Raw genomic sequence first — 12,839 nt, forward strand, 5'->3', positions numbered from 1 at the left:
GGCATGGCAGGATTGCCATCCGGCACAAACGAAATGTTTGTCGCACAGCAGACATGCTTGTGTCCTCGGCTAAATATTTCATTGGCAAGTTGCGCCATAATAAGGTCGCGGCCGTTCAAAGTGGGGCTGCTCATTGAGGTCCTTTTGAGCTTCCTCCTGTGCGGCAATCATCATTGCGCGTTCTCGTCGACGCTTCTTCATCCGGTCCATCCACATTTGCCGCTGCACCTTCTTTGGTCTTCGTATGTTTTTTGTGGTTAACTGCCGTGTGACACATGACTCGGTGAGAGACGACAGTGAGGCCGCGCCAGTTCCCTGCTGCAAGAGGCGCAGTGTCCACCACATTTGAGGAAAACCACCTAGGCTGGTGCGTAAGAAAGAAGTATAAACCAAAAAATGGAAACACATATTTTAAACAATAATAATAATAATTTATGGTCCCTGTTGAACGGGGCACCAGCGTGCGTAAGCCGTGCTTCCATCTCTCCATCTTTGTGTGTGTGTGTCCAAGTGTGGGGGAGAGAGAGACTGCGTACGCGGCCCGCCCTCCCTCCTTTCTCATTCCACACGCACACACGACGCACCTACGCCAATAGAAAAAAAGCAGCCTGAGCAATGAAGAAAATTAGGTTGCATACATCATCGAGTGTTCTTTATGTACATCGCAGTCTATACAACGCAACCGAATCAGTTTAGAGAGCACCAGAAAATATGTAGTTGCGATCATCCCAGCGTCGCAGCCCATTGCTGTATCGTAGATGAAACGGATCAGGAGACTTCCCGGGGGTGCTTATCCATGGATCAATGCGCTCCATCCATGCAATCAGGGCGGTGTCATCTACGAATGCAGTAAAGGAAGGAAACACCACCGTGTCATGCTCGTCAAAGACACTGGCCGCAGCAGGAGAGGTCAGAAAGGCCTGGAAAAGAAGCAACCAGCAGTAAAGTTCCACGCGTTGCACAATGGCAAGAATAGTGTCCACCAAGATGCGGGAATTGGTTTCCTGCTCAGCGCTTTTCATGAGCGTGGAAATTTCATTCACGAACGCCAGCCCACCAGGAGAGTTTTCCTGCATAACCTTCAGCACCACGTACTCTATTTCCGCCACTGAGACATCACTGTGCTTCACAAGTTCGCCCACGCACTTGTAGAAGCCATGCATGAAGGAGAGGCGCGAGATCGTTTCATCCGACAAGAGAGAAGTAGCTTCCAAAAATGGGCGTTTCTTAGGAAACAATCCAAAGCAGGCGGTGTCCACGGGCTCTTCGGGCGCTACTTTCTGTGACTGCATGGAGTGCTTCAGCAAACAGAGCGCGTTAAATAGCATCAACTGCGACGGATCACCGACCGCAAGGACAATGGTGTACCCTTCACGCAACTGGGAAAGACATTTGAACACAAACTGTTCAAAGACCGTTACCCACGCCCGGCCACACACGGGCGTAATCCAGGGACGTTCATGCACAAAATTCCCCTCGTTCAGCACGTGCTCGGCTACTCTGCGTGCCACAGCATCAACTGTCTCTGCCTCACTGACTAAAATAGAGTTTGTGTGAGGTTCTCGGTCATGTCTAAGAGTACTTCCCGGTGACATAAAGGAGTTTCTTTGGGAGAGAGCAATGTTAGAGGCTTCCCACGACATTTGATATCTGTCAACTAAGGGTAAACACTTCTTGGAGGCATCCATAACTTTGCACCACGATTCACGCAGCTGTAAGCGAGATTGTCGAAACGACCGATCCCCTGAACCCGACGTACCAGCGAGGTATGAACTGTCGTGCAGTGAGCCGCTGGCCCTCCATCGCCACTCACTTATAGGGACCACCACCAACGGTTGTTGACTGGCGTGGACAATGGGGACTCCATACTGTCCTTCTGACACATTCACAGTTGAGTACGCCTGCAGACATTCCGCGGGATAAAGACTTATGTCCTGGTTCAGCAGCTGCGCCAGATGAACGTCCTCCCACAGCAGTGAGCCACCAAAGGTGGAGATGTACGACGCTTCATCCACGGTAGGTGGACGCATGCTGGCTGCGGGTTCGTCGACTCCCTTTCCTTCCAAGGTGGTTGTAGAAGAGCCATCACCCACACTACCGTAGCTGCTGTGCCAAGGATCCGCACGGGGAGTTCCCCTCACCGCTCTGCTGGGTGACACTTGCATTACCGCCTTCAAACCCTGCTTCGTCTCCTCGATGCGTACAACATGTTCATCAAAGCGAGGTCGACCCGGCACTTCCTGCAGCTCGTGCCGTGGAACACTCACCAACGGTTCCCCGTTGATGTAAACAGCAGGATCAGGTTGAAGGCTCCACCATGCCACTTTGCTTTCGCGAAGGCTGTGAGATGCGTTCTGCAGAGCCGCTTCCCAGAAGAGCTCTGAGAGGAATGCTGGCGCCGCGTGCACCTCCTTACAAACCCACACATCACGTGAACCCGCCGCAGTAGTCGTGGGAAGCAATTGCGGCGACAGATCATCTAAACATTGCTCTTCTCGAGTGGATGACTCCTGTTGCTCTAATCGAAGTGAGCATGAAGGAGAAAATAGGGCACCTACTCCATACGCCCTGATGAGCAAGACACGTTCTGTTTCCATCACTTCCCTCTCACAGAAAACAGTAGGCACAAGTGCATTGTCCTCGGAGCGGTGAAGCGTCATGCGGGAGAAGAGGTGTGGTGCCGATAACCAACCAAACACAGGCCTGTGGAGGCGTTGCATGTACTCAGAAAACCCCAGTACAGTCGCAGGTAACATATCACGGTGATAGAGTTCCAAAAAGGCAATGTGCATCAGATTTAGCACCGATGACTTGTAACAGTCGTAGGCGTGCCGCTGAAGCACGGAAAGACCACTGCAGTCCAGCTGAATGGAAAGAGCATAGTCAATGGTGTTGCATCTGCTCAAAAACTCGCATTCCATGAGGCGTCGAAGAACATTGAAGTGTGGAGGGGGTCGTGTTTGTCGCTTTAACGGCAAAATCACCGATTCCTCCTCCCATGATTCCGTCTCACTGTCAACGTCGTTGTCCACTTCCTTCTTGAGCACCTTACGAGACGGCTTCAGAACAGTGACACACCGCGGTGACGGTGGGCACGACACACAATAATTTCCAAACAGCTCCCCATGCGTTCTACTCAGATGCTCCACGGTTCGCCGCAGAAGTGCTGGCACCGAGGCGGGTATATCCTCCACCCAGCATGCCGTGTCAGTAACTGGCTCACACGGTGGAAGTAATGTGGGCACGTTCTTTCTAAGGCGGTAACCTCGGTAAAGAGCCTGAATGCGTATTGCCGCCTGAGACCGCAGCTGTTGCGATACACACAGGAAAATAGCGTCCTCATTTTCCCGCCTCCTAACGCGTGCGGTTAAAACATCATTGGGAGCCTTCTTCAACTTCTTGACTGATGAATTCATCATCCTGGGCGAACGTTGCTGCTTGGGAGTTTCACTGCGCGTGAGCGAGGCGTTTAACTGGGCTCGTTCTTGATCTCGTTTGCGCCGCCGCTGCTGCACCTCTCTCCAGTACTGCGTGACGTAGCTAAAGTTTAGCTGGCGAATACGCGTTTTATTAATGTCCAATGTGGACGCAATTCTGCGTCGCTGCAGTTGTTCATGAAGTGGCAATATGGCTGCAATAATTCTTGAAAACGTCATGTTAGACATCCTCGGGTTAAAAGATGCAAACACCGCAGAGGGAACCTCCGCATGTGCGGTCCTCCGAACATCCCAGTAGTGTTTCCGCATACCAAGTGCCCCATCAATGATTTCAAACACATCCAAAAAGTTACTCTGCACTACCGGCAACTCGACCACGCGGAACCGCGACGCAGGCGTGGCCACTGCAGCCACCTCCTCCTGCAGGGTTGTAATCCCCACGTTAAGAGCATCACACAGGAGAGACTTAACCTTTTTAGCAGATCCCACACACTCTTCTTCTTTCTCCTCATCATCACTAAGCAACCCGGCATCAGTTGCCCCACGTCGGCGCTGAAGAAGTTGCTCTGTGATATTCGTGAGGTACGGCACACCCTTCAGAAAGAACAGGTCCGTTGGTGGGCTAGGCAACTCAATAAAGACAACAACCTCCGCATTCGGAGGTGTGAGTGTGTCGAGGTGTCGAAGTGCCGCATCCAGCTCGAAGGCAGTGGGTGTATTGAGTTGCAGCAACGGCAGGCCGGGGACTTGGTAGACACCGGCCCCGTTTTTGCGCGTGCAAGCCTTTCTCAGTATGCAGTGGATGTTGTTGGCCACCAGGCATTCATGCTGTTCCAGTTCATGACCGTCGCTCTTTTCTAAAAGGTGATCGGCGAGGAAAGAAATGGGATCTGCCGGTCGCTTCTGAAGAACCTCTTCAAGCGAGCGCGTCAGCACCTCCTTAAAAGGCCCCTCTAGGTCCGGCAGGGCGGTATTGACGTCCACAGCATTATTGTTTGCCGTCTCAGCAGACTGTTGCGGCGACTCCTGAGGTTGACCAGCCAGCGTCATGTCCCTCTCTCTTTCTCTCCTACTCTACCCGCAACTATTCGTAGAGCCGTGAAGGTGCCGAAGTTTGACAGACACACCCACAGCGAGTTACTGGCAGAGGCGCAGGTGTATCTGTTTATCAGAGGTATTTGAAGGACCCCCACAAATAACCAAAAACACAACAACAATCAAGCAAAAAAATAAAGAGAGAGAAAAAAAAGAATAACGCAAATTTCTACCGCCAGCCGAAGCCGCAGTGGGAGGTGGGGTGGAGGATCAGCAAGATGGAAACCAAATAGAAGCGGTTCAAGTTTGTTACGCCTAGAAGCGCAATATATATCACATCCATGAACTCGCGCCTCCCCCCTCCACACACACACACTGCGAGCTCGCAAACAGTAGAGAGTCGAGTAGAGAATTGCGCAAGAGCAGCTAAAGGAGGAAACATCGCGTTGCAGTCATCGAAAAAGCTCAGAAACGCAGCGACACAGAGTCATTCTTTCCTCAAATGCAGACAAAAGGCTGTTATGAGGTGACTGTACACGTGCTCCATGCAGTTCCACCACCATTCCTTCCTTCACACGCAACTCACGAAGAACATCTTTTCGACCCAACGAGGCGACGTCATACGCGATGACCTCGTCCATCCGGTGATAGATCACCAGCTTCTTGTTCCTTGCTGCCATCTTGCAATCAGCAACCACGTCAAGATCCCCAGTCGTATATCGAATCAGTAGTCTTGTCAAAGTCGCATACAAGGGTGAAAACGCCACAGCTGCGTCTGAAAGACTTGAAAACGTTCGATCCAACAGAAGGGGAGACTCCATACATTCCCGCCGCACCACAGCTGCCGCGATGCCTCCACCAATACTATGTCCCCAAAGCAAGAGCTTCTTTGGAGGTATCGAATACCGGCTAGAGACATGGCGGACAACATGCACCGCATCATCTACAAGGTCCCGCACCTCTGCAGCATACCCACTACTGCGCCCAACCCCTCGTGGATTGTAGAAAACCCAGTTGCCCCGAACTATTTCTGTCAGACCAGACATTTCCTCCACTGTGTCCTCAATCATCTCTGCATTTCCACCAAAGTAAATTATCCAGCGATCTGTCTCCTCTTCTGTTTGTACCACTACAACATCCAAGTTAACGCCATTACTTGACGGGACAGTGAGCGACTCCACACGCCTTCCATCAGGTTGACGCATAAAATTTTCCAGACGCTTTCCACGCACTTCCTGCGGCTCAATGCTGCTAATAATACTTGCAGGAAATACTACAGCCATCAAAAACCATCCAACAATAGACCATCCTTGTAGTAGTGCTACTGCAGCCATCCCATGGCTTGGTACAGCGGGTAAGTAGCGAGCAGAGACCAAGGCCATCACTGACCCCACAAGTGGGTAAAGAAGAACACGATTTAAAACGGCATTTGACGTGCCGAGTTTCCAGTAGCAAGCAGAGGCCAAAATGAAGTGTGCCATAAGCATCAGCGTGTAAGCGTGGCTTATTGCTTTCTGCAGACATAGACAGGTAAAGCCCCATGTAATGGCAGGAGCGTAAAAAACCACATCTACTGGAAGAATCCGCGTCAAAAGTGTGTGAAGAGCAATTGATGAGGCAACGAGCGTTCCTGAAAAAAGGATACTGACACAAGATCCGTGCTGTCCCATTTCCTCGCCTTTTTTAATTTCGTTCTTCTTTTCCTCGTTGTTTCGATTTTTTTTTCTATGCTTCTCCAATGAAGAATACCCTGCTTTCGGCTCTCCCTTTCTTTATGTATCAATTACTTTTCCCAGAAAAACAAAAACAAAAAAGAGACGACCTCCCCGCTTCCAACGCACAAATGCAGGCAGCAGGATAAAAAAAAAAACAGACCTGCAACTTTCACTATGTCTAAAGAGAGAGAGAAAGAAAGAAAGAGGAAAAGTGTGTGCGCGTAAAGAGCCGATAGAGGGCAGTGACGCATGCAACCACTACAAAGCAGCAGCTCCAGAAAATCAAAACACGACAAGGAAATAGAAGAGGCCGCCTCGCCAACAAACCAACAAAAAAATCACGGAAAAGGAGACAACAACACATGATTCCCGTGCTTTTTCTATATACAGAAATGTTTAATTTTAATTTCAATTTCCAGTATTGTTTTGCCTTCTCATTCTATCACCACTTACCCGCCTTCCTTTTTACAGCCTAAGTGCGCTTCACCTCAGCACACGTATTCTTTACTACATCCCTGTGCATAGAATGTGAAACACACACACACACACACACACACAGAGAGAGAGAGAGAGCAATAATATATCGCTGGGTAGGGGCCCCTGCACATTCTATTCCTACAACGAAAATAAGGCGACAAAGCGATGTTTCCGTTTGGCCCACAACGCCCAACATCTACCCCGTAAACAAAGGCTCCCCAAATACAAAGAGAGGGAAACACACCATGTAAAGACAAGATAATTCGTAAAGGACTTTGCTACAATGATCAGGTGCATTGGAGACTGGCGAAGTGACGGGCCCCAGTGGAAGCCTGCACCCATCAGACACCCTTCCACACGGATCGTAAACAATGGTGGTAGGAGGCTTTGTGTGTGGGGCTGCATAAGAAAGAAAAACACAACAACACCCGAATCACTTTTCAACAAATAAGCCATCGAATTAGCTCCATCTTGTCGCACACCCCATTCGCAAGCTACGAAAAACAGAGTGGAAGTGAAAACGGAGTTAAAAGCACCAATCAAACGAGCACGGCGCCAAATACAGTCACGAAAAAAAAAAAGCTCAATCAGAAGGACATACACAGATGTCCAATCCGCAAAATATATGTATGTGTTTCCGTCCGTGTGTCATAAATGCCTCTGGGTGACGTATTGATTCATACAATAAGAAGGCCAAGACGCTCTTCGGAGGTTAGCGCACCAGCGACCAAATAATAATACGAGATAAATCAGTCAGGAAAAACTTGTTGTAAAAAAACTCACAAATATATCCCCACGGTGAGGGTTGACCCCCTAAAAAAAAAAAAAAAAAAAAAAAAAAAGGAAAGAAATACGCTGGCTTCAAAGCTTACGCCTCCGTACCACTTACGAACGGACATCGCAGTACGCTTTCCTCCCCCTCCCCTCTCTTCTTCAACGCCCCAGAAACTCAGCAGAGAGGCGCGACCTACTTTGCCATCCTGGCAAAAACAAAAATTTATTACCTGCCCCACAGCCCGATCACAACGCCCCCCCCGTCCATCTCATGCAACTAACCACCCAATACGGATTGTGAAAGATACGTGGATAGGATGTAACTCAGCAGAAGGGGCAACGTGGTCAGCCAAAACACACAGTGATGATTGAAAGGAAAGGGGTACGCGTTATTAATGGAAAATGCAAATAACGGGGGAACTGCCAGCATTGTTAACATACGCGATAATGAGCCGACAGATTGGGCTACTCCATTCAGTGACCCCACATGCTCCTTCGGTGCTGATCGAGCAACCAAGAGGTAAATTAAGGCAAAATTCCATGACAGCGCAACCTCTCGAATGGCGTTTAAAACTGCAACGCTCGTGTATATCCACTGACGAGGGAAAAAGACTGTACAAGGCAGAGCTACAGAGGCCAAAACCCATATTATGATGCTAGCATCCCAAATAAGCCGATTGTTTCGCACACACTGCGATAAAAAATCAAAACAAAGATTTGCAATGACGCAAACTATAGAAGCTATACACAGTAACCAACCCACATCGGACGACTGAAGACCAAGGCCACCTTTTTCAACTGAAGCAATCGACCAAAGTGGGACAACTTCTAACAAGGCACACTCACTCGAGGCGATACACATGTACATTATCAACACCTTTTGCATGCTTGGAGATTGCATGGCCTCGCCGTAGCCAAAATTAGACTTCAACTTATTTTCTCTATTACCCTGACCTTCCAATGAGCTCTCCAACTTCCGACTGCGCATCCCTTGCCCCATGGAGACAGTCTCCACAGAAATGGACTGTTGCAATGCCTCCTCTTCTACAAAAATTGCCCCGCCACGACTTACTTTCCAAGACTGCACATCTCCTTCATGAAGTACACCATCCGTCTCTTCAGCAAAGGTAAATGCCATGATATCCTCTTTTTCCTGCAACTTTCCGTCTTCCGCGATCTCCACAGGCTGTACAGCGGTGGTGTGACGGCCACAACAGAGTGACAACAATGGATCCACCGTATTTTTGCTTGTTTCAGGGAGAAATACGCAGGTGAAAAGTAACGCCAAGGTGGAGAAAGTGGCAATCATCAACATGGGAAGTGATGCAGGATGAACCATAAAAAACTCCGCTATGCGATCGTCGGAAGAGAAAAAGTGCTTCAACATTGGATTCTTCACAGGGTCGTACAACAGCCCTCCCAATGTAGGTCCCACCATAGAGCCTATTCCCCAGAAGAGACTGATGGTGGCAAACCCCATGCTTTCCGTCGTCCTATCCGTTATATCGGCAATGACCGTTTTGGCAACAAACACGTTGCCGTTAACGCACCCGTGCAGGAAACGCATCAAGATGCAGAACTCAATGTTTGGACTCACCCCAAAAAAGACCGCCATAACTGTACTGAAAAAGAGACCCAATTGAATGATGGGCTTACGCCCAAACCTGTCACTCATCGTCCCCCACATCTTCCCTGTGAGGATCTGTCCCAGCTGAAACACCGACACAAGAATACCGGAAAGAAAACCGGCCTCTTCGGGGGAGACGTTCTCCAGCTTCGCAACGAAAAGCCCTACAAAAGGCAGAACGGACGTCGAAGAGATAGACTCACTCACTAGCACCATTGACAATGCCGCTACCTTGAGGTGGAATGAATGCGCTTTCCATACCATTATCGTTTTTCTTGGTGTTTCTTTTTTAATTGTTATAGCCTCCTCTTTTGCTTACTCCTTCCCTCCTGCGATAAACACTTCCCACCCCCACTACCCACCACGTGTTATCAGGTTGACAGTGGTGACGCACACAAACGGAAGCGGAAGGGGCAGCTTTGACTGCGTGTGTGGCAACGCAAAACCAAAAGAAGGACAACGGAGGAGAAGCCACTCCATCACTTTGTGAGGCCACGACAAGAGAGAGGCAGCCGCAGGAAACAACAACGGGGACAAACGCGACGCAAACAACCAAACAAGTCTATGAGGAACACACCTACACACATATATATATATATAGGCAAAATACAACCAAAAATAAAGTAAAAAGAAGACTCAAAAATGATGAATGACTCCGCCGTCTTTTTCGGCTCCAAGATTCGAAGCATTACCATCCACGCCACTCCTCCGCCCCTCCAGGTAACCCATTTCACACGCAAGCCTTTCCAAGGATGAAGAGCCTGCGATGGGAGGAGATCGCCACGCTTTACCTCCAGCGTCAGCAACCAGAAGCTGAAGAGGCCAAACAATGTATCTCGGCATCACCGCTGCAAGCGTACTGTTCCCCGGCTGTGTGCATGGCTCCATCACAATACCGCGAGACGTTTCCACAGTCGCAATGTGACAAAGTTTGGCTCCCAAAAACGATGACGACGAGCCATTCAAACACGCCGCATCTCCAACACCATCCATCCGAGCTACTGCGGCACGGATGCGACGCTCCATGTTTGCACGATGCCGTCGCTCCAAGGAGAAGGCAACTTCAGGGTCCATTTTGGGGTTCACAACGGCAAAACGCTCCTCTTGCGTCATACTAGGCTTCCAATCCCAGAGGTGCATGAAGGGCTCGTCAAGGCGAAGTTGTGTCTCCGTGGAACTGTAAAAAGCGGCGTAGACACTAAATGACAAGGACAAATCACACGGCAACGACAACGAGGAAGATGGCGGCAAGGACTCAAGGCGTAACTCCGCATCAAAAGCACTGTACGTGGCCACATTCCCCACCTTGTCTATGCTCTCTAGCAACAAGAGTGTCATATTGCAGTGAGATGAACGTCGTCGGGCCTCCACCACGGTGATCGTTACAAAAGCAGCAATCGAATCACACACCTCAACCGCGAGGAAGGACGGAAATAATGCTGACGTGGTCTCACCCGCATCTTCGCAACGGCGAAGAGAAAATGTAAACGATAAGGTTCCGGTAATTCCCTTCCCGAGACGCACAACAGGAGGTGAAAGATGAATGTAACGTAACCTGCTTGCACTTCCACGTGGCGGTCGCTGCTGCTGCCGCTTAAATAGCAAGTGAATAGACTGCGACAGCTCCGTGAGGGTGTTACAGGCTCCAAGTAAAGAGGCGGCAGAAGAGCCCTTTCGTGGTTCCTGTTGGAAAAGACTGGTGTCTTGTTGTGTCTGACCTCCTCCCGCGAAGCTGGCTTTAAAGTTCTCCCACAATGGATGCAACATAGCACGTGTCCAACAGCAGCGGTGATGCGTTGCGGGGTAGTCGACACACACCTGAGCGTCCTCCAGGTGCAGCAGAAAGGGAAATCCACTCCGTGCCGTGAGGTGTTGCGCGACACCCCACACAACCCCACTACCGTCGGACAGGGTTCCCCCGTCACTCATGTCTTCACATGAAACGACTATCAGAAAAATGCATGGGGGGACGCAGCCAAAAAAGAAAAAAAATGTACACACGCTGAACAAAGACGGATAACACACACACACACACACACAACCCAAAAAAAAAAGAGGAAGGAATGAATACAAACACACACTGCACGCAGTACGCAGCAAAAGGGCCAAGTTATCACCAAATGAGATATAATATCTTTTTTCTTTCCTTCTTTCGCTGTTCCATCCCGTTCCCCTTCTTACACAAATGGCCGAATGCAGTCAGACTGGGTTCCGCAGCGCAACTCCAAAAAAAAAAAGGTTCATTTTTAGATATCGGCAAATTGTTGTGCAGCCTGCCGCACAATAATGCGGGCTGCCCGTCGCACCTCCTCCATGCTTGTCCCTCGTCCTGTCGAAAGGCGAAGCGTACCAACAGCCCGCGGAAGATCTACACCAACACCCTTCAGCGGGGCAGAAACCTCAACTTCTTCGGCTGAGGAATGACATGCGGATCCAGCAGACATACAGACTTTGTCGCCGACCGAATGAATAAGCCTTTGTGCCGATATGTACGTCCGGCGCCCTGCATAATCATCCTTGTACAGCGCAATATTAAGTGTGTTTGGGAGGGCGCACCTGATATCGCCATTCACCACATATTCCATTCCAACCTTTGCTAACTCCTCTTCAATGACATGAAGTAGTTCATCGCGCGTCTCTCGCAGTTTAGATGCATTTTCTGACAAATTACTACATGCAAGATGAAGTGCCTCTGCCATCCCTGTGACCTGCATCACATTTTCTGTGCCCGGCCGAAGGCCGCGTTCATGGCCAGCACCAAATAGAATCCTCTGCAATTGAACTCCCTCCTTCACATACAGCGCACCCACCCCCTTGGGACCGTAGAACTTGTGAGAACAGATGGACAACAAATCCACCTGCAACAAATTTACATCTACTGGAACCTTTCCAATAGACTGAGCGGCATCTGAGTGAAAGAGGGCTTCTTCCCCACACAACTCTTTTACCATCTGCACAAGCTCACCGATTGGATTGACTGATCCAACCTCGTTGTTTGCATGCATAACGGAAACCAACGCCACACTTCTGGGTCCCCCTGGAAGCTGAAGTAGTAGTTGGCGCCATGTATGAGGATCAACACACCCAGTTTTCTCCTCCACAGGAAAACGATATGCGACAAAACCACCTTCCTCCATTTTAGGCAGATTTGGATGTTGCAAAATACTTAGCACCTCCTCCACGGCAGGGTGCTCCACAGCAGTGGCAATGACACAACAACGTGCCGGGTCCCGCTCGTAAACTTTTGATGCCCCACCAATAATGGCAAGATTGTTTGCCTCTGTCCCACCTGAGGTAAAAAGGATATTCTCAGGCATTTTAGCGTGTATGGCATCAGAAACCTTTTTCCGTGCCTCCTCCAGGGCAAATTTTGCCGCCATACCGTACGGGTGTGAGGAACTGGGGTTACCCCACACACTGCGCAGGCGCAGCATAGCCTCCCAAGCCTCATCACACAATGGGGTAGTGGCATTGTAGTCAAGATATATGGGCAGTGGATCGGTTGATGGCAGTGGTCGCGGCTTCCCCGGCCGGAGTGGAGGACCTTCACAGTTGCACATAACTTCAGCAAAGAAGTCACCTGTTGTTAGGATGCCCGTGTGAACTCCACGTCTGTAGTGAGTCTACCGGGGAGAATTCTCTCTTTTTCCCAAACCAAAAACAAAACCAAAGTGCAATTAAGCAAAAGTAATGGAATAATAATAATAATAAAACTAAATAGTAGAAAAAAAAAAAAAAAAAGAGACAACGACCAACAATTAGAAACTACAAAAT

General features: G+C 49.5%; 5 protein-coding genes across 5 annotated transcripts, besides 6 other annotated features; all 5 read right to left on the reverse strand.

Moving 5' to 3' along the window:
• Positions 1-692: 692 nt before the first annotated feature.
• On the reverse strand, positions 693-4,487 carry TraAM80_00569 (uncharacterized protein; the record flags this gene model as incomplete). Its single annotated transcript, XM_029377642.1, has 1 exon — positions 693-4,487. The coding sequence occupies one exon, from the start codon at positions 4,485-4,487 to the stop codon at positions 693-695; it is 3,795 nt and encodes a 1,264-aa protein (XP_029242509.1).
• Positions 4,488-4,630: 143 nt separating this feature from the next.
• Positions 4,631-4,692: a sequence feature (GA-rich).
• Positions 4,693-4,924: 232 nt separating this feature from the next.
• On the reverse strand, positions 4,925-6,142 carry TraAM80_00570 (uncharacterized protein; the record flags this gene model as incomplete). The annotated part of the gene is made up of 1 exon (XM_029377643.1): positions 4,925-6,142. One exon carries the CDS (start codon positions 6,140-6,142, stop codon positions 4,925-4,927), a length of 1,218 nt encoding a protein of 405 aa, XP_029242510.1.
• Positions 6,143-6,367: 225 nt separating this feature from the next.
• Positions 6,368-6,392: a microsatellite.
• A 328-nt stretch (positions 6,393-6,720) lies between these two features.
• Positions 6,721-6,745: a microsatellite.
• Positions 6,746-7,479: 734 nt separating this feature from the next.
• Positions 7,480-7,515: a microsatellite.
• Positions 7,516-7,715: 200 nt separating this feature from the next.
• TraAM80_00571 (putative transporter) lies at positions 7,716-9,329 on the reverse strand (the record flags this gene model as incomplete). The annotated part of the gene is made up of 1 exon (XM_029377644.1): positions 7,716-9,329. One exon carries the CDS (start codon positions 9,327-9,329, stop codon positions 7,716-7,718), a length of 1,614 nt encoding a protein of 537 aa, XP_029242511.1.
• Positions 9,330-9,701: 372 nt separating this feature from the next.
• TraAM80_00572 (uncharacterized protein) lies at positions 9,702-10,994 on the reverse strand (the record flags this gene model as incomplete). The annotated part of the gene is made up of 1 exon (XM_029377645.1): positions 9,702-10,994. The coding sequence occupies one exon, from the start codon at positions 10,992-10,994 to the stop codon at positions 9,702-9,704; it is 1,293 nt and encodes a 430-aa protein (XP_029242512.1).
• A 90-nt stretch (positions 10,995-11,084) lies between these two features.
• Positions 11,085-11,105: a microsatellite.
• Positions 11,106-11,311: 206 nt separating this feature from the next.
• On the reverse strand, positions 11,312-12,625 carry TraAM80_00573 (putative cysteine desulfurase; the record flags this gene model as incomplete). The annotated part of the gene is made up of 1 exon (XM_029377646.1): positions 11,312-12,625. The coding sequence occupies one exon, from the start codon at positions 12,623-12,625 to the stop codon at positions 11,312-11,314; it is 1,314 nt and encodes a 437-aa protein (XP_029242513.1).
• A 134-nt stretch (positions 12,626-12,759) lies between these two features.
• Positions 12,760-12,806: a sequence feature (A-rich).
• The last annotated feature ends 33 nt before the right edge of the window (positions 12,807-12,839 follow it).

Source organism: Trypanosoma rangeli (assembly GCF_003719475.1).
Source record: "Trypanosoma rangeli strain AM80 chromosome Unknown Tra_15.4_contig_00010, whole genome shotgun sequence".
NCBI lineage: Eukaryota > Euglenozoa > Kinetoplastea > Trypanosomatida > Trypanosomatidae > Trypanosoma > Trypanosoma rangeli.